Source organism: Girardinichthys multiradiatus, chromosome 5 (assembly GCF_021462225.1).
Source record: "Girardinichthys multiradiatus isolate DD_20200921_A chromosome 5, DD_fGirMul_XY1, whole genome shotgun sequence".
Lineage (NCBI taxonomy): Eukaryota > Metazoa > Chordata > Actinopteri > Cyprinodontiformes > Goodeidae > Girardinichthys > Girardinichthys multiradiatus.
In genome coordinates, this window is record NC_061798.1 from 3,374,339 (window position 1) to 3,402,262 (window position 27,924).

The 27,924-nt window shown below is 39.4% G+C and overlaps 1 protein-coding gene across 2 annotated transcripts in view; it reads left to right on the forward strand.

The window, feature by feature from the left end:
* LOC124868280 (teneurin-3-like) overlaps positions 1 to 27,924 on the forward strand; it is a 474,572-nt gene that overhangs the window by 359,213 nt on the left and 87,435 nt on the right. For both annotated transcript variants that reach the window (XM_047365339.1, XM_047365340.1), the window contains 6 exons: positions 2,363 to 2,548; positions 4,924 to 4,950; positions 11,282 to 11,290; positions 14,039 to 14,185; positions 23,930 to 24,060; positions 24,170 to 24,258. In XM_047365339.1, the coding sequence (XP_047221295.1) occupies positions 2,363 to 2,548; positions 4,924 to 4,950; positions 11,282 to 11,290; positions 14,039 to 14,185; positions 23,930 to 24,060; positions 24,170 to 24,258 (589 nt within the window). The remainder of the gene's footprint in view (positions 1 to 2,362; positions 2,549 to 4,923; positions 4,951 to 11,281; positions 11,291 to 14,038; positions 14,186 to 23,929; positions 24,061 to 24,169; positions 24,259 to 27,924) is intronic.

Here is a 27,924-nt window from a genome sequence, read left to right on the forward strand (position 1 = left end):
GGAAGAAACCTCCATCAGAACCAGGTTCAGTGCGAGTGGCCATCTGCCACGACTGACTGGGGGTTTGAGAGAACAGAGCAGAGACACAAAAAGAACACAGAAGCACTAGTAATACTTTCTATGGGAAAGAAAAATGAAACATTGGTTGCAGTTCCTTCAGTGGCTTCTTCTAGGAGAGAAAGGCAGCTAGGCAGATAAACTCCGAGCCAGTTTTCAAGTGTAGAGTATGAAAGAGAGCATATGTATAAAGTGAGCATTAAGTTGTTGGCAGCAGCTCAGCTGAAATTGGAGAGTAGTATGAGAATGTAGCAGAGAGAGTGAAAGTGGTCATTATGTGCTCCAGCAGCCTAAGCCTATAGCAGCATAACTACAGAGATAGCTCAGGATAACCTAAGCAACTCTAACTATAAGCTTTATCAAAAAGGAAAGTTTTAAGCCTAGCCTTAAAAGTAGACAGGGTGTCTGCCTCACAGACTAAAACTGGGAGCTGGTTCCACAGGAGAAGAGCCTGATAACTAAAGGATCTGCCTCCCATTCTACTTCTAGAGACTCTAGGAACCACCAGTAAACCTGCAGTCTGAGAACGAAGTGCTCTGTTAGGAACAAATGGAACCATCAGATCTCTGATGTATGATGGAGCTAGATCATTAAGGGCTTTATATGTGAGGAGGAGAATTTTAAATTCTATTCTAGATTTAACAGGGAGCCAATGAAGGGAAGCTAAAACAGGAGAAATATGATCTCTCTTTTTAATTTTCATCAGAACTCTTGCTGCAGCATTTTGAATCAGCTGAAGGCTTTTAACTGCATCACATATCTTTCTTTCTATAATGCATCCTGTTGCCTTATCTTACCCAGGTAACTCATTCAGAAGGACCTGGCTTTTACATAAAATAAAATGCAATGCCTCCTACTGAGCCACTATATTCTATTGCTCCAGTATGTACCTCAGATGCTCATCTGCACATTATTGGTGCTTTCAGTCGGTGACATATGTCAGCAGAATGTCCACTCATAAAAATGTGGAATGGCCACACATAAACCACTGTCAGAACTGTACTAATAAATTTGGGTTAGCAGTGTTTATTTTGTTTTGAATTTTTATTTATTTATTATTTTGTAGAAATTAAAGCCTATTTCTGATCGTTATTCAGTAATAAACACAACCACGAACCCATTGTTACAGATCACCTTGTCCTTTCACATCATACAAACTGATTTGTGCAATCGAGAGCCATGTGTACTTTCAGAACATGCAGCTGGGATTGCAAAACCATTGGAGCATGGCTTACAGCTTGTAGCATCCATCTGAGCAATATGTGTGGCTTTTGTGTGGGGGCTTTCCTCGTTATCTGGAATTATTTATGGAATGTGTGGAGATCGATCTGCTGCACATTCTGTCTTTGCTTTCTATATATTACCCCTTATAGTGAGTTTGTAACCACCTCAGGAGGTGGTTTGTATTTTAATATTATTTTCAAATTAAAATATTAAAGCAGGATATGTTACCAAAATAAAATTGCTTAGAATGTTAAGAGGAATAACTGAACTTGATATCATCAGGCATAATATGTTTGATTTAAATCAGTTTCATAGCCAATATTTATTGATCTCCAAAGTTATTTTTATAGTGAAATTTACATTTTCCATAAAAGAAAGCTCTAATTCAGTAATTCTAGCAAAAGAAACAAAAAACTCTTCGTTGGTGTTAGGCATCACAGGCAACCCCACCATCTCAAAGTTCCATGAAAAAGTCCTGACCTTTTTGATGGTTCACCAGCTTCTCTGCACTTGTGGAGATGCCATGATTTATCCACCAAGACAGTTTGACCCTTGTTAAAGCTCCTCACATCCTAATGTTTCCCCATTTTCATCAGGTTCCACCACATCAACTTCACAGGCAGAATGTTCACAGGCCTCTTTTTGAGGTCATAATGTTATGTTTCATTGTCGTATGTGGTTGAGTTGAGAACAATGTTACATGTTAAGCATTGCCACATTGATAAGGAGAACAGAATGCATCCGTTGAAGTAGGGCTACATATCTATCGTGGCGGTTAGATGAAATGTGGTTGGTATCAGCAGCTACAGATGTTCACGTCTCTGCTAATGTCAAGACTGGAGCTTGGCAAGAACAGTAGTATTTAAAGAGCAATGCAATAACACATTCTACGTGCTTATATTGCTCTTGCAAAGTGAAAATGAAGTACCCTCAAGGACAGCTGTATGAAGGCATTAAACAATGTTCTATTTTATGTTGCCAGACTATTGGATGGGCGTTTTACCGACCAATAAAACCAGCTTCTAAATAGGAATGTTCTGTGTTTCCTAATGTGCGTCTTACCTGTGTATTACTCTTACAGAGGTGTGTGAAGTAGACTGTGGCAACCATGGAATGTGCTACGGCGGTGTGTGTCGCTGCGAGGAGGGCTGGACAGGAACTGTGTGTGATCAGAAAGCCTGTCATCCGCTGTGCAGCAAGAACGGAGTGTGTAAAGATGGAAAGTGTGAGTGTGACCAAGGATGGACAGGGGAGCACTGCAACATTGGTGAGTGGACAGCCATGACCAAAACATTCACACTGTAATGTACAAACACATTCTACACAAAAACATCCAGGACATAGGCATTTACGCAGACTGGGTTTTCCACAGATACACATAATGTCCAGGAAGCACAGAAGGAAGAACTTCCAAGTCATTGTTTCTGAAGCCATACTCTGTCAAAATAATAACAGATCTCGCCTTTAATCCCTCACTATTGAATAACCAGTTTGTACAACTGCAAACTAACTAAGTATTTGCCAACTTACATATGTCTTCTGTTTATTGGTAACCCTTAAATGTTTCACAACAATAAACTAATTTAATAAATGACAAAGATAATCTGAGTAAACAGGAGTTTTCAAATAATGATTTCATCTATTAAAGGAAAAGGTTACCCAAACCAATTTGACCCCATGCCAACAAGTAATCTCCTAAACTTACTAATGGTTGTGCCACCCTTGGTGGCAACAACTGCCATCGAGCACTTTTTGGTCAGCGGTGGTTTTGGTCTTGTAACTCTCCCAATTTTTCTAGTCTTGCTTTCTTATTGTTGAAGTATTAACACTGACCTTAACTGAGGCAACTGAGGTCTCCAGTCCTCTAGGTGTTGTTTAATGCTCTTTCGTAACCTCCTGGATGAGATGCTGTGCGCTCTTATGGTAATTTTGTTTGGCAGTCCACTCTGGAAGGGTTCCCCACTGTTCCATGTTTTTTCTCTATCTGTGAATGCTGACTTCCATTGTGGTTCACTCGACTTTTAGGTTCTGTAACCCTTTCCAGACTGATATATGTCTTTTATTTTGTTTATTGTCTGTTCTTGAATGTCTTTACATCAGGGCAGGGTTTGTTGCATTTTGAGATATTTTTGCCTACTTCATGTTGTGAGACAGGTTCTAATTGAGTGATTTATTGATTGTACAGATTGGGCAGTAATCATGAATTGTAACTCTTTACAAAGGAATGTGGTCAATATGAGTTAACTCATGATTTAACAAGGTAACAGTTGTGTTTTTTGTGATGCCAGGTTGGTTTGAATGGCTTTTACCTTTAATAAATGAATTAATTGTTTAAATCAGCATTTCTGTGTGACAGAAAGGCAGTAACTGTACTGTTACTGGATTATGCTTCCAGGTTAAAAAAGAACTATTTTTATTGTTGTGGTTGTTTAGCAGTAAAACAAATTTGCAGGGTCTAAAAGTTCTTCACTTAACGTTTTTGTGGAGAGGTGCCTGCCTGACCTGAACCTGTAAAAAGCACTTAATCTTTTCAGTCCATGTTTCTATCAACCTGATCCACTTTCACATTAAAGTTTGTGATTTTTTTTTTCAGACCTACCCACACGTTTTGCACTTTGATCTGTTGGAACTTGCTCCCCATCTGTTTCTTCCTCAGATCTTCTTATGCAACACTGTTTTTTACACTCCTCAATAACTCCCTGCTCCCAAGCATGAATCCTCTCTTATTCTCTTTCAGGTCACTGTTGAGTCAAGATTGTTTTATCTTTATTTAAAATGACACAGTCTGATGAGATCCATATTATCCCCATTTTCCACATTCATAGTCAATCTCATTCATTGAATAATGTTTTTACCCTACATGTAAAAGAAACAAAACATGCAATGCTCATCTGTCGTAGCCATTGTTGAGGCATTTTTACACCTCAAACGTTGCTGCCAGGCAACCAAACAACTTCTCTTACCGCTGAGCCACAGTTGCCCCTGTTTTTTTGTCACCACAGACAACTGTGTGAAAAAAGTGTCCAAAATCCAGTTGTAATTGTTTAATACAGAATACAAACCAGATGATTATAGAACATTCCAATGAATAGTGATTTATGTTTCCTTGTGATAATACAATGCAAATAAAGCAGGATAAATAATTTTTGAAAACACCACTGGTTTTAAGGATCTGTAGCTGTGTGTTACAGTTGGTACGTTATGTACTGATTTAGAAATGCCATGTCTTGGTTCATTTATGCTTTATCCATTAAGACTTGGAGCTATCTGTAAAAAAATATCTCTATATCCTTGTGTTTGTGTTGTAAGGTTATTTTATCATTATTATTGTGATGCAAGGACAATTGCTATCTACTGAAGGAGTGCAAACTGTTCATGCCCAGCTTTAAAATAACCCAGCTGACGTGCCGCTCTGTTTTATTTCCTTTTTCCTGATTCTTTTCCTGAAACTTTTATTTGTTGAACAAGAAAAGAAATGAATCGTTTTGTGTCAATGCATTTTTGGGCCTTCTGTGTTTTTCCTTTTTTAACTCAGTAGCCATGAAACTTTGTTCTTTGTTCTCCTGCTGCCTGCTTTCTGAACTAAATCCTCTGTTTATATCTGTCCTCCTTTCTTTCCCAATTGTATCTTCCTTCACAAAGCTCACAATCCGGACATTAGAGTAAAAGGTACTGTACTCTTTTCTCGTCTTTACTTCATCGCAAGCTATTCTTCTTCCTCCATTATTTGCTTTTCTTTGTATGTACCCTGGAACTTTTGTTTTTGGGAGTTATTTCTTTATTGTTTTAATTTTTGATATTCAGAATATGTTGAGACTTTCCTTTCATCATTTTGATACTGTCTCTCTTTATCATCTTTTTTATTATGGACCTCAATCACAAAAGCTTTTCTATGTAGTTCATTTATCTGTTTGACTGATGTAGCATTCCTTTTTCCTTTTTGAAAAGCTGTATGGTAAACATTATCCATTTGAATACTCAACTTAAGCCTCTTCAATTTAACTGTAACCATGCAAGCTGTAGATTTTGGCTTTCCTTATAAAAAATTCAAAACATCCATCCATCCATTTTCCATACCTGTTTCTTCCGTACAGGGTCACAGGGGAGCTGGTGCCTATCTCCAGTGGTCTACGGGCGATAGGTGGGGTACATCCTGAACAGGTTGCCAGTCCAAAATTCAAAACATATTTTGCAGAGTTTGGGATTGAGCCCATGTTCTTCTTACTGAGCCACACAGCAGATAGTCATAATTACCAATGTCATCACAATAGCTAAATGGATGAGCAGGGCCATGCAGAGTCATGCAGTATTTAAGGGAGAAATCTTTTTAAAAAAGGATAGTGAGACCAAAATAATTCACACCATAAACTATTGAACTGTAGCCGTTTCATCCCTCGAAAGCTCAAATAGTTTCCTGTTCTTTGTTTCCTACATTGACTGAACATTGAAGTAATCATTTCCCCTCAGCTTTTCTAAAGTATTTTATATTATAATATATAAATTAGCATTGACCCTATACCCTACTTTTATTTAAAAATAAATTACAACTACAAATGTCTGTAAATGTCTGTACCATCATTCCCTGTTATTTTAGATAAAGTATTTCCCAATTTTAAGCCTGATAGAGGCATGTTTTACACAACAGACTTACATACTAGAGATGCTTTGGAACAGATATATAAATTTAACTATCTGCTAACACCATTATTTTCTAATAAATAGGGCTTTTACTTTAACATTTTATGTTTTGTCCCTTATGGTGTCATAGTAGGAATAATCCACATAAATTGTCAGATGTGCTGATTCAATTAGTTACCATATTTTCAATCGTGTTTATTTTTACAAGATTGAAAAATACACAATAAGCATCAGAGTTATCCTTTCATATCTGTATTTATTCCCTTGTCAGCTGCTGAGCAGCTAGATTTGAGGACAGACCGCTAAGATAAAGAACGGGGACACAGCGGACCAGTTCAAACGGGCTGCTGCTGTCAACTCTGTGTCGTTATTGGAGTTTAGAATGGTTTATAAAACCTCTATATCTTATCACAACACTACTCAGTAGCAGTGTAATTTAATGTGCCTTTCTACCTTGTATAGTCCTTAATTATACAGCAGGTCCAACAATACACAGTATGAAAGTAACACCAGTAACCAGTTTGCTATTTTAGTTAAACAAAGTCACAACTTTGTATTGTTTTAATCTAAATGTAACACTAGTCTGTGAGTATTTCCAAATCTTTTTTGCTATACGGGAGACAGAAGTTGAGAGTTCCAAGACACTTAGATAAAACAGCTGCCTTCCTCTGGTTCCACATGTTCTGTGATGCTGGACTGTGAGAACAGTTGGTTGTGAAAGGCCAATTAAAGGCTGTGAGTAAAGCAGCCTGTGACTTGAATCCTTACATCATCAATCATTATGGGGCTTTTTATACATATCTAGCATTATCCCCCAACATGACGCGGGCAAGCTCTTTGTTAATCTCCTTAAGTTCTGTTTTTTTTTGCTATGAGATCTACAAAACTAAAGTGCAATGATTGTTTGCTAATATGTTTTACTGTAACTTTTATGAACTTTCATTTTCATGCTGATGTAATATTTAACCAGTTGCAATATTTACCAACATCATTGCCATGACAGGATTTTCCAACATCATTGAGCCCTACAACATCCCATTATGAAACAATGAGGTATGTTGCCAGTCTGCCATGATGCTAAGCACTGACATTGAGCAAACCTCCAAACTCCAAATGTCTGCAATAAAGTTTATAGCAACTACATCAGATAACATTCCATGCAGGGGATGAACAATGTTTTCATCTAGCTTGAGTAGCCTGTCTTATAGCCAACTATGTAGTGTACAAAAGGCAGGATATACCTGGTGTCAACCACTCTAAAACACGGCAAAATCTACAGTCATTCAGGAAATTAGAGTCTGCATAAGTACCTCTTAAAAATAATAACCCTTATACGGGTATTAAACATGTTTTTCATGAAGCCCACATTTTTGCAGTAAAAATGTTTTTTATTGGTCTGATGTAATATTCTCATCTCAACTTTAATATTGTCACTCATTTCAGAATGTGAAACTAATTATTTAGATTCATCACACATAGAGTGAAATATTTCATGCATGTATTTCTTGTCGTTTTGGCGATTGGGGCTTACAAATAATAAAAACCCAAAACTGAGTGTCTCAGAAAATTAGAATATTACATAAGATCAAAAGCAGGGACCAAGTCCTGCTGGAAAATGACATCAGCATTTCCATACAGCTTGTCAGCAGAAGGAAGCATGAAGTGCTCTAAAAATTCCTGGTAGATGGCTGTGTTGAATGTGGACTTCAGAAAATCCAGTGGACCAGAACCAGCAGATGACAAGGGCCCTTAATCATCACTGACTGTGGAAACGTCACACTGGACTTCAAGCAACATAGATTCTGTCCTTCTCCACTCTTTCGCCAGACTCTGGGACCTCGGTTTAAAAAAAAATGCAAACTCTACTTTAATCTAGAAAGAGGAGTTTTGTGAAAATCCCCCAAATTCTTAAATGGCTTTGGCTGGACAGTCCTCTCAAGGCTGTGGTTATCCTTTTTGGTCGTGCACATTTTCCTAACACACATTGCACAAGGCACCAGACAGACTAACAGGACAAACAACAACATTTAAACTCAAGATCTTCTTGCCGCAAGGCAACAGTGCTCCCAGCTCCACCACTGTGCAGGCCGGTTTGGTTATCCTGAGAAATAAATTCTATTGGTCATTGGTAAACCTGTTTTAGCGCTATCTCCAAAGAATGTTACTCACTTCCAGATGTAGACGGGTGAAGTCAGATTTGGTATGTTGTTTAAATTCAGCTTTTTCTCTCTTTCAGAAATATCCAAACTGCAAAGTTTGCGGATGATAACTTATCTTTGATTTTGTGTTCTGAAACTGGTCCAAATAGTAGATATTTAAGCCACATCAGTTTATTTTATTGAGATCCCCATTAGCTACTATCAAAACAGTTGCTATTCTTCCTGGGGTCTTGACTTCATCAAAAACATAACACATATGTTACAACATATGTATACAACATTCACATGGACACAAAACATAACATCCACCAAAAAAATAAATATATATATATATATATATATATATATATATATATATATATATATATATATATATATTTATTAATCAATAATGAATATTGAATTAACCAACTAAATAGCCATCTACATGTGTTAACCCTGAGTAAACATAAATAATTCCAACTTTTTACAAAAATGAATTGTATCTGTAAAATCAAAAATGGTGGTAGACAACTCCATGTCACCAATGCCCAAGTTGGCACCTTCCATCTCAACATTTTACAGCAGCTACCCTAAATGCTGCTGTAATAAAAGCACAGACAAATAAATCTTGAGTTGTACCCCTCAGCTACTCCAATGAAGTCATTGTTGATACATTGAACTGGATTGGAATGTTCCTAATGATCTTGGGGACTATTCTGGGTCGATTAGAAGGGGGAATTCAAAGAAATGACACAACTTTGTTTTATGTGCTTTATGGAGAAAAATATATACATAATGGATTCCAGTTAACTTGGAAATCATACCTGGGATTCACAACATGCCATACCTGCCTGTATCTCATTTGCATGTCAGAATAAAGGAGTGAGATTTGCTAATTATTCTGCTAAGTGATCAGGCCAATACTAGCAATACAAGTCTGCATCAAGGTATTCCTTGATGTATTACTAAATGAAAGAAATAAACCTTTTGAAGTGCAAATAAATATTTATGACTGCACCTACCACTATATGGAATCCATATTGGACTTTGTGATCAGAGTTGCTTTAGGATTTCCAAATTTACAGGTCATAATTCTGGCCTCTGGGTCAATTTCTGAAGATTTGCCTAATATGGAGCTCCAACTTCCATGTTGTCCAATAGAATGGACGTTTAACCTCAAGCTTGGGGCAAGCATATAAAACCTCCACGTCATACTCATTGGAGTAAGGTATAAAAGGAAAACCAGAGCAGCATAGACAGTGGGGAGAACAAGTCTTTGATACACTGCCAATGTTGCAGGTTTTCCCACTAACAAAGCATGTAGAAATCTTTCATTTTTACCATAGGTGCTCTTCAACTGTGAGTGACGGAATCTAAAATAAGAATCCAGAAACTCACATTGTGTGTTTTTTTGTTGTTGTTGTTTTAGTAATTATTTAGCATTTTATTGCATGACATAAACATCTGATACATCAGAAAAACAAAACTTAATATTTGGTAAAGAAACCTTTCTTTGTAATTCCAGATATCAGATGTTTCCTCTAGCTGTTGATGAGGTTTGCACACACTGCAGCAGGGATTTTGGACCACTCCTCCATACAGATCTTCTCCAGATCCTTCTTTTTGGGGCTTTTGCTGGGAAACACAGACTTTCAGCTCCCTCCAAAGATTCTCGATTGGGTTCAGGTCCTGAGACTGGCTAGGCCACTCCAGGACGTTGAGATGCTTCTTACGGAGCCACTCTTTAGTTGTGTGCTTCAGGTCGTTGTCATGCTGGAAGACCCAGACATAACCCATCTTCAACACCCTTACTGAGGGAAGGAAGTTGTTGGCTAAGATCTCCTGATACATGGTCCCATCCATCTTCCCCTCAATACGGTGCAGTCATCCTGTCCTCTTTGCAGAAAACCATCCTCAAAGAATGATGTTTCCATCTCCATGCTTCACTGTAGGGATGGTGTTCTTAAGGTTGTACCCATCATTCTTCTTCCTCCAAACATGGCAAGTGGAGTTTAGACCAAAAAGCTCTATTTTTGTCTCTTCAGACCACATGACCGTCTTCCATTCCTCTGGATCATCCAGATGGTCGTTGTCAAAGACGGGCCTGGAGGTGTGCTGGCTTGAGCAGGGGGACATTGCGTGCGCTGCAGGAGTTTAATCCATGGTGGCATAGTGTGTTACTAAGGGTCTTCTTTGAGACTGTGTTCCCAGCTCTCTTCAGGTCTTTGACTAGGTCCTGCTGTGTAGTTCTGGGCTGATCCCTCACCTTCCCCATGATCATTGATGTCCCCGAGGTGAGATCTTGCATGGAGCTCCAGAGAGATTGACCGTCATCTTGAACTTCTTCCATTTTCTTATAATTGCACCAACAGTTATCTTCTCACCAAGCTGCTTGGTTATTTTCCTGTAGCCCATCCCAGCCTTGTGCAGGTCTACTATTTTATCCCTGATGTCCTCACACAGCTCTCTGGTCTTGGCCATTGTGGAGAGGTTGGAGTGTGTTTGATTGAGTGTGTGGACAGGTGTTTTTTATCCAGATAACGAGTTCAAACAGGTGCAGTTTATCCAGGTAATGAGTGGAGAACCAGAGGGCTTCTTAAAGAAGAACTAACAGGCCTGTGAGAGCCGGGATTCTTACTGGTTGTTAGATGATCAAATACTGATGTCATGCAATAAAATGGAAATTAATTGTTTAAAAATCACACAATGTGATTTTCTGGATTTCTGTTTTAGATTTCATCACTTACTTGAAGAGTACCTATGATAAAAATGAAAGACTTCTACATGTCTTGAAAGTGGGAAAACCAGCAAAATCGGCTGTGTATCAAATTGTTCTCCCGAATGAGAAGTACATAAAGGATATATAGAAAACATTAACAAGAAGTTTAACGTTTGGGTTACATAAGCTGCACGGGATATTCCTAACACGTGTTAGAGCATTTATTGTGAAACTAAATTAGTGACCCATCACTGTGGAGTATGAATAAACCTCTTAAAACTAAAATTTAATAAAGATCTGAATGGAGCTGTTTTCATACTGTAACTCTATGCTGTTTCCTTGATTTGACCCCAGCTTATCCATCCTTTCTACCTTTTCAGTTGGCTCCCATTTTCTTCTTTTCATCACAGAAAATATATTTGGCAGTGCTGCTTTTGTTTCAAATTTACGTTTTTTCCCTAATTTTCCTCCCTCTCTCCCTTTTGCCCTCTCCTATTCTCAGGATATAAAGGTAATTCAAGCTAAAGAGAAAGGCCTCAATGTCCCAAAATACTTCACTTTCTGTTCAGTTTTGCTTCTGGTTCTGAATTCTTTTCAGTTGACTGGTTTATTGCATTTTTTCTTCACACTCCATGTTTCAGTCTTTCCCTGGTTTGCAGTTTGTCTTTTTTGTGTTAATATAATCTCTCTGGACTTTTCTTATGATTTTCTGGCTCCATCATGCCTGTCTTTGTCACTGATTCTCACACCAAACACAGCTGTTGATGATAATGCACACCTGAAGACAGAATAAACACAAAAAAAAGAGTTATGTACATGTATACATCATAAAACAGAGCTGTGTTACTCCTGTTTCGCCTTGCTTCAACAAGCCTGATTTCTGTGTTAAGTTAGCCAGCTGATGTCCTTCTGTCTTCTATTCCGACATTCCTGTCTTTCCCTTGTTTTGTCCTATACTCCCCCATCTTTACTTTCTGTCCAGATGGGCTTTGCTTGGGTCTGGCGCTCACGTCCTCTTTTTTTTCCTTTATCCGTCCATCGTTTTGCCAACCTCACTGTCTATTATGTGATAAAGGAATGCCAAACACAGGCATAAACTTTAGTCATTGGAGGCATGCAGTCCAAACCACCCTGTCCTCCCAATAACTTGTCCCCAGACTACTTGTCTACTTGTTGTGTTTTCACATGGACGTCAACTAAGGATAATTTTTATTGACTGGCAAAGCTAGAAAAAATGAATCCTTATTGCTAAAAGAACCAGTAGCAATCTGTTGTTGGTGAATCTTCTTCTGATTTTGGTTGATTTCTGCATTGTTTTCAAAATTTGTATTTAATTTTTTCTTTAAGTGAAACTTAAAGTAGACAGTTTGGATCACACCACAGTTTTCAGTTCATGTGAAACTACAACAAAAGTGCATTTCACCAAAGACTGACTGTCTTGTCCGTTTGTCAGTCTGTTTTTTATGTGGAGGTTAATGTGCAAGTTTCCATTATTTGTCTTTGACTTTATCTCTCAGCCTGTCAGTCTATTTGAAAGATTTATCCCACTGTCTGACAGTCAGCAAAAGACTTTATACACACAAAGTTTGAACCAGTATGACTTAAAGCTTTTGTACTGAAGCTGCTGAGAGCTTTATGGGTTTAAAACTTACAACTTCACTCAGCAAAGAAAGTTTTTTTTTAACTCTTTAAAGTTGGAAAAGGCATCTGAAACATGTATGACCAAGTTGAGCGAGCATGGCTTTGGACACATGTTGACCAACATCCAGCCCATTGCTCACGTATTCACTTAAACGACCATTACAGTGCCTTGTGCACCCTGCGGAAATGTTCCACATTTTATGACATGGCAGACTTTCAGCATGTGATAGACCAACACAAGTGTTGGCTAACTATTATTTTTTTGTAGCATTCATATGTAAACAACCCTCAACTTTTAAATAAAATCCTGTGGAACCTATTTTTTTCTAAATTCAGTTAAATTATTTGTATTTATTTGTAAATAACCACAGTACAACAAACATAATCTCAAAGTACTTTGAAAGACAAACAGGTCCAATTCATATTCAGCCATATGGAACCCAATTCATTCACATTTCAAATGTGTGGTAGAAACTGACACTGCACATCACCCAGAACACATCTTCACCACAGTGAAACATGGCGGTGGCGGGATCATGCTGCAGTAATGCTTTTATTCTGCAGGGACATGAAGAGCTGGCAGAGCTAAATACAGAGCAGTCCTGGAAGAAATCCTGCAGGCTGCAAAAGACTCACCTTCCAGCAGGACAACTACCTGAAACATTCAGCCAGAGCTACAATAGAAAGGCTTAGATCAAATTTGTTATGTACTAGCCAGCCCAGTCAGACTCCAGGCCTAAATCCTAACTACAATCTGTGGTAAAACGTGAAAACTGATGTTCATAGATGTTCTCCATCCAATCTCACTCAGCTGGAACAATTTTGCAACAAAGAACCAGACAGACATTTTAGACATTCCATGGTTCCACAAAGTATCAACTCAAGGAGGCTGAATAGAAATGTATGGCAAACAGAATTTAGTTTGTAATAATCTTGGCAAACTATACATCCTTTTTTTCCACTTCACAATTGTGAAGGACTTTGTGTTAGTGTTGGTCACTTAATATTGTAATAAAATATGTTGAAGTTCATGTTGTAAAGTGATAAAATGTGGAAAGTTCCAAAGGGTTTTGAATACTTTTGCAAAACACTATACGCTAAAACTATATTTTATACCTGATTACTTTACCTGAAGTCATTAAAATCGGATACCTCCTGGAACAGATGACCAGAGGAGATGATCTTTGACCTCTGTGTGCATTATTATTGTACGGTCTTTCCTTGACACTAAGATGTTTCTTTTTTTTTTTACGTTTTTGTTCACTCCAAACCAAACTTTTGTGCGGTTAAATATTTAGCAGTGTATTATAATAGGGACAAAAAGTCCCAGCCAAACAGTTCCTTATTTCTAGTAGAGCTACTGACTCATAGTGGTCATCATGCTCTTTCAGACCTGTGAACGACTCTTAATGTCCTGATTAATGTTCATCACGCTTTCTATAATTGTATGTGTAGAAAAAAGAAGCAGCTCTCAGCACTCCAGTGCAAAATTGTCATCATTGAAAGATATCAATTGACCGAGTCCTGTTTCCAGTAAAAAAGATTTACTAACTATTTCAGAGCTGTTACGTACACGGATCCTGCATTTTTTAACTCTGTGTCTGTCCCCTGTGCCCAGAGGGCTGCCCAGGTCTCTGCAACAACAACGGACGATGCACTCTGGAAGCCAGCGGATGGCACTGTATTTGCCAGCCCGGATGGAGAGGAGCAGGGTGTCACGTTGCCATGGAAACCCTTTGCACCGATGGCAAGGACAATGAAGGAGGTATACCTGGTGCATGTACACTGCAATTAGTGGAACCAGATGGTTAAATACATCACCAGTGTGTAAAGCATGGATTAAGATTAAATAAAATGTTAATGATTGGCTATAAAGGTGATAAAGAACTTAATGGGCCTGCAGGCCTGGCTTTGACATGGTCTGAATCAGCAAAAAGAAGAACTGTGAGTGCTGTAGGGAAGAAGATAATATCAGTCCATGTTGTTTCTGCTCCATTGAATTTATTGCCATATTTGGCTGATACTAGCAGAAATGACTAAGAAAGTTAGTGATGTTTCTTGTTCCTAGCCTGCTCACCTACAGGTACAGTGAAGTTGGTTAGCTATTGTTAAATAACCTTTTTTTCTGCTCATTAAAGGTCTTTGCGGAGCATGACAACAAGTCGGTATCTACTGAAAGTGGCAGCCATGATAAGAGCTGTTTTCACAAAACCTAAAAAAGGGATATGTAAGAGTTTAGCTCATGGGTGGAAGAAATACTGAATATCTTATTAAGTCAGATACACCTGAAGCAAAAATACTTTCTGTAAGTGCAAGCAGAAGAAGAACACAACTTCTAACAAAGTACTGTCCTGAAAGACTGATAGAGTAAGGAGAGCATCTGGGTTATTAACATGATATTACGTCCCATAAATGTTATTTATAGTATATGCATCATTACAGACATGTGCACATATCTACATTTACACTGTCTTTGTTCCCAGGTTTAGGAATCACAATCCAGCACGTTAACCCAGGAAAACCAAAGTTGCACAGGACCTAAAATCTAGTATTTAATAGGATTGTAACAATACATTATTTTTTTGTCAACTGAGATTTTGTCGATTATATATATATATTTTTTGTGAACAAACCAATATAAAAACTAACAGAAAGAGGAACAAACACTGACATTACTGCTACCAATTAAAGGGAACATTTCTAAAATGAAAAATGAGCTCTCAGAACCTTATTATTTGAACTGATTAAACTTGAATGGTCATTCAGAATTCATTAGACTACCAGAAACCCTGAGTGGAAAGGTCTCCAGTATTATTCTGAGTCCAGCTTGGGAATGGTTCAGTTCAGTCTTCAGAACCTTTGGACTCATTATCTCTAAGAGCTGCAGAACAACATAGAATTGCCCACCCTAGATCCAGTTGGAAACCCCGGTCCAGGAACCCATGCTCTCCATCAGTCTGGTAGATAGGGAACCTTTGCGTACAGTTCTTTAAATCGGCACCAGGGTTTCCTCACAGATGGCAACCTGTGTTACAGGTGTCGGGCAATATGGGTTTTCTGTGTCACCCTAAAGTAGGGTGTTAGTGTGACCAACCAAAAAGGGTAACTTGTTGCTGACCAACAAGGGTCTTAACAGTGAAATAGGAAATTAGACAAACTCTTTTCAGGAGTTTTGAAAAATCACAGGAAGGAGGAACGAGCGTGCTCTTCTTTCTCATGATCAATTACCCTTACAAGAGATTATGTTGTTTTCAAGGACCTACGGGGAGAAGAACATGGTTTACCCTTCATTTTCTTAAAAAAAAATGGAAACATTTTCCCTAAGGTACCAGAAAATCAAGTGGCTTGGACCACTAGAAAAAACACAGCCTATCAATTTAAACATGTGGATTACATCAGAGCTGATATTGTATTGACAGTCAAATATTTTTACAATCGAAACCTAAAATCATTGAATAAAATAGGTTTACTTCATTACATTAATCACTGCTTTCACATTAAGGATGTGACACAGCTGTTATTAATAATTAAGGCTACAGCTAACAATGTATTTTTCAAATTTTTGTGATATCTCAGAAAATGCAATAAACTAATGCATTTTGAGAGGCTCTCTAACTAACTGTAATTGCAGTCTGAAGATGCAATTTGTGCAGATAACATGTTTGTGTTTTCACAAGTAAAATATAGGTTTTATAGATCTAAAACTGTTTTTAAGAAATTTCTATTCACCGTGGAATTATCCATTCAGGTTTGATCAGGCTAAATGCTTCAGTTTTTGAAGTAAAGATGAATATTACTGTCCAGACTCAATAGGAAAATGAGAAATAATTCCTAATATCCTTTAACGCCGATAGAAAGCTCTGATACAGATGGTAACCTCACTGTGACTAGTAGCTAATTGCAGCATTGTCACATGTTTTGCTTTGTGATTTGCTCATAGCTTTTCTGTTGCTCTGTTTCTTTTTGATACAGATTACCAAAAATGTTGCCAAACAAATTCTAAGAGGCTTCTTGAATTCTTCTGTAACATGATGTTGTATTTGAGCACGGGTAGCAATCTTTATTCTTTTACTCTGTCAAAACAAGAGGACAGATCAAGATCTACTGCCTTTCTTACCTAAAGATAATGGTCTCACACAAACACCCCGAGAGGCAAGCATGAGACACACTCCTTCATATCTTGGGCTTATGATAATAGCTTGCACACATGCTGACGTCAATTGCATAGAACTTTGCAACACTGCATAACTCGAACAAAAATTGCCATACTGGCATTTTAATATCATTACACCCCTAGTATTAAATATCCAAAGACAGAGACATTGTTCTTCAACATTTACTGTCAAAATGGAGAGTTTGTTTGGAATTCTTCTAGACATGATTCATTACGCAATTTCAATCAAGTATTACTATCGTGTTTCAAAGCATCGGAAAATATACTGTGCTGTTCTTCAAATAATGCATGGAGTTGCTCTGTTTACATCCATTGAGTGTTAATTATTATACTAAAAAACCTAATGTGACAGTAGGTTTCAAATGCTGTCAGCTACCAGTCCTCAGATCTGAATCAGTAACAGTTCTAAGAGAAGCTTCAATAAAAATCTGCTCTTGGGTTTTTCTTGAGGGAGAACTAACACATTGAAAATGAAAAAGTGGCAGTGAGAGTAAAAAAAAAAGGCTGATTTAGAAATAATGCTCTGGGCTTAAATGTTATATCCAGCTCTGAGTTTGATGAGTGTGGTGGACTAATTAAAATATGGGCAACAAAGAGAAGCTAGAGAGAGAGTATGAAAAGTGCAAGTGCTTCTGAATGTAATCTCAGGCCCTGATGCCTGTTCACCATGTGTATGGTTTTGTTTAAGAAACCAGAGACAAATAGCTACTGAGATTTTTATTACCCTGCATATCTCACCCTATCCTTCCATTTCTCCATCTGTCTTCACTCTTACTCTTCTTTCACTTTCTGTCCTTCATATTTTCTTCTAATCTCCTGTTCCTTCATTCCACTTGTGATGCTTGTTATTGGTGCATAGAATGGCAATGCTCAGAAGCTATTCCAGGGCATAAATTTGCTCTGCTATCCACTGGCTGCAATGGAGCAACAAGTACCTCTCAACTCTAAACAGATTTCTCGTTTCATTTTCTTCTGTCAATTTCAATGCAACCCATATATTCACTGGCCACTTTATTAGATACACCTGTACAATTTTGTATTACAACAAATAATGAATCAAGCAAGCACATCAAGCACATGGTAATAGCGCATTATGCATTTCAACCTTTAGATGGTCTTGCTGAATGTTGGGATTATGAATCCGAGAATATTATTGAATATTTAAAATTAATATTTTAATATTTTATCAAATAATATTTCGGTCTGTTAAGGGTTGTCCTGTGAATACCAGCCCAGTAAGGCGATGGTATTAGGACAGAATAGAAAGGTGTGAGACGAGCTCTGACATTATTGAACAGCATAAACTCTCCACACACATGAAATGAATTCACATAATTTCTTAAAATACAAGAATTTATTAACAAAAATAAGTCAACTCAAAGTCAAACATATTTCAATCAACAAACTCTTCACCATGCTAAAACAATCCAACTAAACTACCAAGAAGAATTAAAGAATAGGGAAGATTAATGGGCTATGTACAATATAAACAAGTTGATTAAAGATGATTGGAAATCATGACCAAAAGAGTGATGCAACATTACCATGCAATGTTTATGTTTGAGAACCAAGGATTATCTTGAAGAATCTGGAAGTGAAGTGAAGTTAGTCTTGGAACCAACTTAGGCAATAATCAGCATACCTTTAGACAACCATTCCCAATGCAAGATCAGATAAAATATTATTTTAATAAAATAATGTTTTAAATAATGATCTGCTGAATAAAACCAACCTTCTGGATGACTAATTCTGAACAGTGTCTCATTAGCTGCCTTTATTTATTCAAATAATATTTAAAGAAATATTATTAAGGGAGTATTTTGGAAAAGAGCCAAATCTTTCTGGAGAAATTGGGCTTAATGGTGTTTACTTAGTTATCAAATTTAGCAAAATAATATTTAGGGACTATTATTTACTAGCTTGAAAACGAACAACCTTTCTGTTAAATACTCTTTGGTAGCAAGCACGTGTTCTTACCAGTTAGCAGTTGAGCTAACAAAAGAAGCTGATAGCTTAGCACCAGAATCAAACACATACCTTTAAAATACCTCGGTTAATATAAGGGTTAAAATGCATAAGCGCGGACTGCGCGTTATGATCACTATTCTGTTTAAAATCAACCTTCAAGTAAAGTTTATCTTAACATTAAAAACACACAAACAAAGAACACAAAACTGAACATGTGTGCTGCAGATATTCTGCTAGCACCAAGATAGCTGAGTTCAACACAAACAAAACCAAACTTCATAAAATGAAAAATGTTTAGATCATTTCAATCTAAATCCTTCTATTTCTCTGCTCTACCCAAACCTAACCTCATATGAACTGTGCTGAGGAAAAGCTGTCAGGGCGACAATGAAGTTTGAAGAGAGCTCTGTGAACAAAGGGTTAGCTTCCAGCTAACCACTGGAGCAGTGGCTGGAAGACGGCTCGTTCTGTCCGCTGACCACACTGCATGTTAACTGCTGTAATGCGGCCACTCGTTTGTCCTCCTCTCAGGCAAGGAAAACCGCTTAATTCGGCTTGTAGAGACAGCGTCTCTGCAGGGACTTCTCTAGGACCCCGTTTGCTTCTGCAGGCCTCAGAGAAAAAGTCAAGCCAGGCGTGTACCTTAATTCCCGTTTTTATGAATGAATACTGGGTACACAAACAGTTATTCACTCATACTTAAAATATAGTGGAACTGGAGATTCGCCTGATGAATGTCTTGTGAACAAATCTGCAGACACTACATCACACCATCATGTCAACATGGACCCAAGTTTCTAAGGAATGATTTTGACACCTGGTTGAATTCATGCCACAAAGAATTAAGAAAAGCAAAAAGGCGTTCAACCCAGTGCTGAAATAAGTGGTTCAGGCAGTGCCATATGTGCTATGAGTAACTTTGGTGCTGCAATTCATGTAAAAAATAACCCTAATTGCCATAGAAACTAATCAAAATAGAACTCACCTGGCTTTGAGTCATCGCTAAGCTGCTGAGAAATAGTATTTCTTTATTTAATGCTCAGAACGGCTTTGGGAGCCAAGTCAGCTCTCCAATATCACACACATTTTGTACCCAACTTTATTGGGCATGAAATGGTGCCATCTACCCCAGAAAGTTTCATACCAACCATGCAGAACATTTGAAGCAACTCTTTAAAATAATTTTCTATATATTAATACACCCAGGTTTAACTACTGGGTTTGCCAAGGTACAAAATGGAAATAGTAAGGAACAGAATTGAGGTACAAATGAGCAAAGGGGCGAATTGACCCAGAGCCTTCCAAAGCGTTTACAAACTATTCTACTGCCAAAGCCACCGAGTCGAGTGTACTGTGTGTGTACCGCGCGCACTGTCCTTGGACATTTGAGATTTCATCGTCAGGCATACCAATTCCCTACATTTCTGGAAAAAAGGTGGAATTGCTACCTTGCCTTGTAGCTTGCAAAAACAAAAGAAAAAAATGTGATGTATATGATGTATAAGGCCATGAAATCAGACTAGGGAGGAAGAAAGGTCACATAACTGTCAGTGCCAATTGTTACGGACACAGAGACAGAAATGGAAAGGGAAAAAAAAGAAGCACAAAAGATAGAAAGGGGGCAAAAAGTAAAAGGGGAGAGAAGGAGAATAGAATGGAGGAAAGAAAGAATGATTACGAGAATTCAAGATAACACACTGGACAAAAAGGATTGGAAGCCGGGAAGATGCAACCCGTATTTATTCCGTATTTTTCAAAGATAAAGGACATATCCGAAGATATGCAAAATGCATATTTGAAGTATGCAAATTCCAGATAATTCAGGATCGGGACTACTTTGCATCCGGAGATATCCGGACTTTGGATACTTATGTTTGGAGTATACTGATAAAATCCAACACACGGATTTTCAGAGGATCCACCCACGATCTCTCGACACGTATCCTGAAGTATACGCTAATATCCTGGGCCCGCATTCTCCTAAGATCCTATTAAGGATTTCTTTGTGTATTGAATGCATCTTTTGAAGATATCCCGTTATCCTTACATATCCTGAGCCTTTATTCTCAGAAGATCCCAAATTGGATTTTCTTGCATTTTTTCTGGATCTTCTGAAGATCTCGATACATATCCTACAGTGAACCCAAACCCTTAAACAATGGCATCTGGGATCTTCACATCCTACACATGACATTTGCAAGATGGTATTTATTCCTGTAACGCATCAGGTATTTCAAACTGAAATATCTAGTTTAACTTTTTTTTTACTACAAAAAAATTCTAAATTTTTAGGTCAAAAACAACTTCGAGGGTAGAAAATTCCCAGTTGAAACAGATTTATATACACTTTTCTATAATTCTGCATATTTGGTATGGGCCCATGCACATACAGCTGAAAAAGTGTCATGTTGTACTGATTGGAATCTATATTGTAATATTGTTACGTAACCACTAACCAATAGCAAAGTATTTGAATACACATATAACAATAGTTACATAGAGAAAATTTGGTTTATTGAAGTAGCCTACTGTTTATCACAAACCAACAACCACTGTGGAGTAGGCACATAAAAACCTTACTTGTCGCAGATCAGATCTGTCCGGATTTGTCAGGAAACTTACCGGATAGCTGACAGATCCATATGTTGTTATCTTATTATATCTTCCCGGATTCCAACCCTTTTTGTCCAGTGACACCCTGCTTGCTTCTACACCTGCAGAAATGTTCGTATTACCAGCCTTTTTACCGAAAGGTGCACGGTGCTTATAAATGCAAGATGTATTTACTGGTAAATGCGGCTCAATATAGAACATTTGTGTATCTGTTAACACCTGAATCTAAACAGCTGTGGGTCTGAGTGTGAGCGTGCATGTGCATACAAGGTTTCTCCATAAAAAATATGCCATAGTGACTGTGAGGAGCCACAGACCCGCCCTCCTTGGCCTGGGACACATAGGGAGGAGACCCAAGCCACACACATCCAAAGGCCCCTCAGAGCACAGGAACCCCAGGAGAACCACCGCCGGGACTACCGTAACCCCACCAGAGAGGAGCAGGGGAGAATCCCAGGGGAACCACCAAGCAGCCACATTGCAGAAGCCCCAGGGAGTTGCAGCGACAAGCCCACAGGCCCCGCCGGGCACACTCCCACAGGAGAGCTTCATCCTTCATCCCCGAAAGGCCGACGAAGCAACATCCACACAGCGCAAGCTCCACACACAGCCTCCAAGCAGCCCCGCCGCGTCCCACCCCCACCACACAGCGCGCCGCGACAGCAAGTCAAGGGCCCCATCCAATACTGTCCCAGCCCCCACTCATAGGCGCAACAGGGCAGACACCGTCATGCACCAAGCTTACAACGGAGCCCCCAACCCCACACCAAGACAGGACAAACTCACCTGGCAAGAGGTCCCCGGCCAGCGGCAAGCACTCGAGGCCGGTGTCCCCCACCCCGCCCCCGCAACCACACAGACACACCACATCATTGGATCTGAAATGATAGCCCAGGTAGAAACATTATCCAGCTCAGCACTACCATCGCCGCTTAGCCGATCCAGATGCCGGTGACCCCACATCCAAGAAGAGGACACAACCCCCTCACTCCACACGCTGCAGTCCCCCATGCCACCCCCTAGCCCGCCACCCTGATCCCCCAAACCCAACCAGCCATTAGGCCAATGTCAGCAGTCCCAGCCCATCAGTCCGTGAGAGGGAAATATGCACCAGCCAGGTAACCGGGCCGGAAGCGTGCGCAGCATCGACCAAGAGTGCGGCCCCACCACAGAAAAAAGAGCAGACCAGCTGGCCCAGTGCAACCAGAATACGCCACACAAAGGAGGGCCATGACCAACATCCCCAACCGCACCTGGGTGCTCTGATGGCTCTGCCATCAGAGCACCCAGTCCCCGATGCCCTGCACCAGACCCCAGCCACAACCAAGCAAGCAGGGCAACAAAACACGTCCCACACCAACACCGAGGCCGCCAACAAGAAGCACCCGACCCAAAATGGCAGGCCCACCCAAATCCAAGCTCCGGACCAGCATAGGCACATGCACGCCCCACAGACAATTGAGCCGAGATCCCCCGGGGCAGCCAGGCAGTGAAGCAGACCCCGCGATGCACCAGTCCGCCCACCCCTGTGCCCAAGGAAAAGACACTAGCCTAACAAGCTGAAGGGCGGTAAAGAAAGGCCACAGCACGCACAGTAAAGAGGCCGCACTCCCCCCCGAGATGCAGAACCACCAACATCCATGCCAGCCAAGCAGAAACGACAGAGGCAAGCCAAGCTGTGGTTCCCCCCGAGCTAACGCCACAGCAACACCACACAACCTTCCATACATCGGTAGGGGCACAGTGGAGACCACCAACCCCAAGCACACACCACCCACCAGGAACCACCCAGCAGACAAGTAAACCCCACCTCAGCATAAGGCCGAGAGGCCCAATGCAACCGCCGTGCCCAGCGACGCCTGCCCTGCCGTACAAAACACGGAGGCCAGAGCTACCACGCGTCATATATAAAACAGTTCGATGTGAAAACCAGCAGTTCATTGTCACACTGCGTATGAGTAGTTAAAATTGAGCTTGACGCAGATGTCCGCTCTGAGTCCACATCATGTACATGCGGATGTCCGGTGAGTTAAGTACACCCAATTCTGTGGGAGCCTTTACACTTTTTCTTCAATTTATACCTAACATGTAGGCATTGTTGTCTACTTGCAGCCAGTGTCCGTCACTGCTAGGGGAATTACAATTTTTTGTCCAGTTCATCTAAATATTCACCAGTATATAGTTTACAGAACAATTTAGTGTTTGTGTGACATTTAAAACACAACATTGTAACAAGGTAGAAGACTTTCAGTTGGCATCTTGAAACGTAAAAATCTGATTCAGAAGGTAAACCCTTAACCAGGAATATTAAAGCAAATATGGTGTTGCTTATTATGTGCCATGTGGAAGGCACATGTCAAAATGACTTCCTGCATTAAATTCATTTTCACCCTTCTCGGAAACACCAAAGAAAAACACACTGCTCACATGATTCCTCAACATCCCTTACCCATCCAGGTTTATTTCTTAGCTTATCCACCATCATAGAGTTGGGGAAATTAACACTTTATTCTTTTTGTCATCAGATTATGTCAGTGTCTATAAAATACTAAATTACCATTTTCAACACCCCAACCATATTCAACTTGACTTATATACAAAATTTGAGCATCTGAAGCTCCTTTCTTCTAAAGCAGTCCCTCCCTCAACCATTTAGCCATCCAAACATAATCTATTGCCAGCTCCCACACTAAGATTAGCACCAACCATTTCATGTCAGTTTTGTTAATGAAAATCCTTATTGGTGGGTTTCAGATGGCTTGGCTGACTGTATGGATCCAGACTGCTGTCTTCAGCCCTCCTGTCAAAACCAGTTATACTGCAAAGGGTCGCCCGACCCTGCAGAGGTGCTCAGCCAGTCTCCATCCTCGCTGGCTCCCCAGCAGGTAAGGAATAGCAATACACATTTTTTGAAGCCTTTATTTTTGTCAAACAGTGTCAATCACTGACAATTATATTACCTGGCTATTTGTTTATGACTTTTGTCTTTCTTAGGCTGCCAGATCTTTCTATCAACGCATTCACTTCCTAGTTGGCTCAGAATCTACTCATGTCACTACTGGAGAGTCTCCATTCAATAAAAGGTCATTTCATGTCTGTAATCTGTGTGTGTTTGTGTTAGTTGAGTTTTGTCATTACAAATTTGTTTAAATACAATTAGAGAGTATATTTGTCAAGCATTTTTGTGCAGTAATTACTTCTCAACCAGCTTGTTACAGTTTCCTCAAACTGAATGGGCTATTCTGCCTCACTCTTGCAATCTAAAGATCTACTTGTTTGGTTAACTGATCATTTTATTTGTCTGTTGATCTAAGTTCATGTAATTACTTTTCCTTTGTCTTATCCCTGGCAGTTGAAGCCAATGTGCTTTCCAGCTCCAACTAGGGTGGGCTTTCAAACTAGGGACAATATGAAAGGGACTTCAAGGGGAGCAGAAATGATAAAGGAGAAAACAATAAGTGGCTTAGGCTTAACTTTATAAGTGCTCACATCTAAAGTGAACAGAACTGATTAGCATGTTACCTGGTAGTAGATGAGATATAGTTGGCACCATGTGAACATTTCATCCTTAGAGTTGATGTGTTAGAAGCAAAAAAAACAGGCACTATAAGGACTTAAGAAAGTTTGACATGGTCCAAATTGTGATGGCTGCATGACGGCAGCTTTTGAGGGGTGTTCTAGGTCTGCAGTGATCAACGTGTTGAAATACTGCAAATGTTAATGCTGGTTCTGATAGAAAGGTGTCAGAATGCAAAGTAAATCATAGTTTGCTGTGTTGAGCCTCATAGCCACTGACTTTGTAATGTAATTTTACCCTTTACGGGTCATAAACCAGCCTGAAGGCTGACAGAAAAGAAAAAGGACAAATCAGCTTTCTGAATTACACGCAGGCAGAGCGCTGTATGTAATAACATTCTGATCACACATAAAATCAGCTGTTCAGAGGCACAAACATTTGCCCCAAAACACACAAAACATAACCACCATGAAACAACGTGTTTGGTTCAGACATTTATTGACGGTCCTTTAGCGAACCAGCGTCTAGCAGGAGGAGGGAGCAGGCAGAGAGCAGCTGCCTGTAATCAGACTGCCTGCATCGTACCAAACAGGAGGACGAGCCTGCTGAATCTGCAGAGCATGAATATCCACCCTAAAACTAACTTCAAAGGTCAAAAGTCCACGGTTTTGCGCTTTTAAGTCCTTGTCCTCGTTATTGCCATGGCTGAGACAAAAACTTCCTCATAAAGCCCAAAATTGTAACTTCTTCAGGCAAACTCTGGAAATTCACCATCGAGACAGCAGGGTCTCTCCTCTCTGCTTCTCCTGCCACAGCCCCTCACATCAGAACCCCTGAGCCTTAATTTATAGGTTCTGTGGTGCAGATAGTTATCCTAGTGGATCATTTTAGACATAAACATAAGACATTCCTGCATACATATTAATACAAACGTTATTAGTATTTAGTTTATTTATGTTTTTATTTTTTATTATTTCACTCGGATTACTTTAATGCGACAATGCAACACAACAACGTTAATAACACCACAGCGCTCTACACTCACGGCTGGAGGCGGGGTTTCAGTCGCCATAGCTTCAGCCGTGGGCAGGAAAAGAGGGCATATGTGTGTGCGTCGTTTCCCTGAGGAACACACAGCAATGTACACACAATGTATTATGTAAAGAAGGAAAGTCAGCACAGACACTGTGATGCTTTGGGAAATGTTTTGCTGGGAAACCTTGGGTCTTGTACATGTAACATTACATTGACACGTTCTATTTACGTATCATGTTTACCCATATATGGAAACATTATTTCCTAATAACTGTGGCCTCTTTCTGCAGAAAAATGCAACCTGTCACAAAGCAAAAGTGATTATGGGGTAGTTAAAAGGGCAAAACTATGAGTTTGAGATGTTGATCTGGCTTCCCTAGAACATATTAGTGCCAGGTTGTACAGCAAATCCTGAAGATTCTAGAGAATCCATGTCTCAACTGTCAGACGGAGCACCTAGGTGGTCTAAATGTTATGCTTGATTGAAATAATTTGACTCTTGTTCAAACTTATATGTAAACAAAAAAAAATGTTTATTGCCCTTATTGTCCATGTTGATGATTAATCGTGATAATTTAGCATAGGTTTTGTGGTGGACTGTCAGTTTGCCTTAATAAGAGTCAGATAACACTAAAGGCTAAGGTCTGCCAATTTTCCTCACCAAAAGTCCTTCTGTTCACATCTGCCTCAAAGATGGCATTCATAAGATGGGAGGAAAGGAGAAAGAGGCTGTCTGTAAAACACATTGAGTCAAAGTCACGCTGCTTACAAGGAAGAAACATAATGGCATTCTTGTGCAGCCAGCTTGTGTGAATGTTTTATAAATGGAGAAGGCCATGAACTCTGTAATAAAGATGTCCAATATTTCCATTATTAATAGGCTCACAACCTAATAATAAAAAGGATTTATTGTGTGTGTGTGTGTGTGTGTGTGTGTGTTCTTGTACTTGTTGCTGAGTGAGAACCATTTTTCGTATTTTTATCGCAAAGTGAGGACATTTTGACAAAGTGAGGACATTTTTCTGGTCCTCACTTTTTTAAATTCCGTTCTTGGGACAGGGGTTAGGTTTAGGACTAGGGTATGAATTGAGCTATTGTTAGGGTTAGGGCCAGGTATTAACTGGTTAGGGCTAGTGTTAGGGTCAGGGTTAAGCACTAAAAATTATGGAAAATGAATGGAAGTCAATGGAAGTAACCGAAAAGTCCTCATAAAGATAGTAAAACACGGATGTGTGTGTGTGTGTGTGTGTGTGTGTGTAGGCCATAGGAAACCTTTCTGACATAATCACGGATATTGTCAGAATTGGCTGTCCTTCTGCGCAAGACACAGAAGTTCATGGTTAAGGCATACAATAGATGGGAGTTAAGGACTGGTTAATGTTAAGAGCACCTTTGAACTGGTCATGATTATGCTTATAGATTAGGTTACACTGTACACAGTAACTGGAACCAGATGCAATGTCCTAATTGGGTTATCGGGGAGACAGAGAGAGGAAGAAGGGCTGTTTAGACCTTGTTGTTAAAATTCATCTTGGCTGGTCCAATCACAAGCAGACAGATCTAAGTACGGGTGTGAACACATGCAAGGGAAATGAGGATTCACTCAGGTCCTGTTCAGACCTACCAATAACGTTTGTCCTGGCTGTTTCAATTACAACTTGAACCTTTCAAGTGTAGGAGAGTTCACACTGCCTCTAAAATGTCTTCTGAATGATCAGATCAATGTCCAGATAAACATGAATCCAGGTCTCAACATCAGCTGTCAGATAAGCAACAGGAAAATGCCTCAGCTGTTCTCTTCAAGTTTCAATAAAATCACAAAAAAAAAAAATCCAATCACCTGAACTGTATCAGTCGTTTGATTCACCTGAGTCACATTTGCGGACTTATTTATACCAAATCCAATGAAATAGATTATGTAACTGAACAGACAGGATCAGAAGGAAGTTAAGCAGAATAAAATGATTTGGGACTTCATAGGGTTTGTGTTTAGTGCAAAGACACTGAAGATTTGAACATGTAAACATCCACAACAGCCACAGGAAAACATTTGTATCCACTGGCAGCTACCAGCTGTTTTCTACAAAGCTTGACTGCATGTGTGGTGAAGATGCAACACACAGATAGATAGATAGATAGATAGATAGATAGATAGATAGATAGATAGATAGATAGATAGATAGATAGATAGATAGAT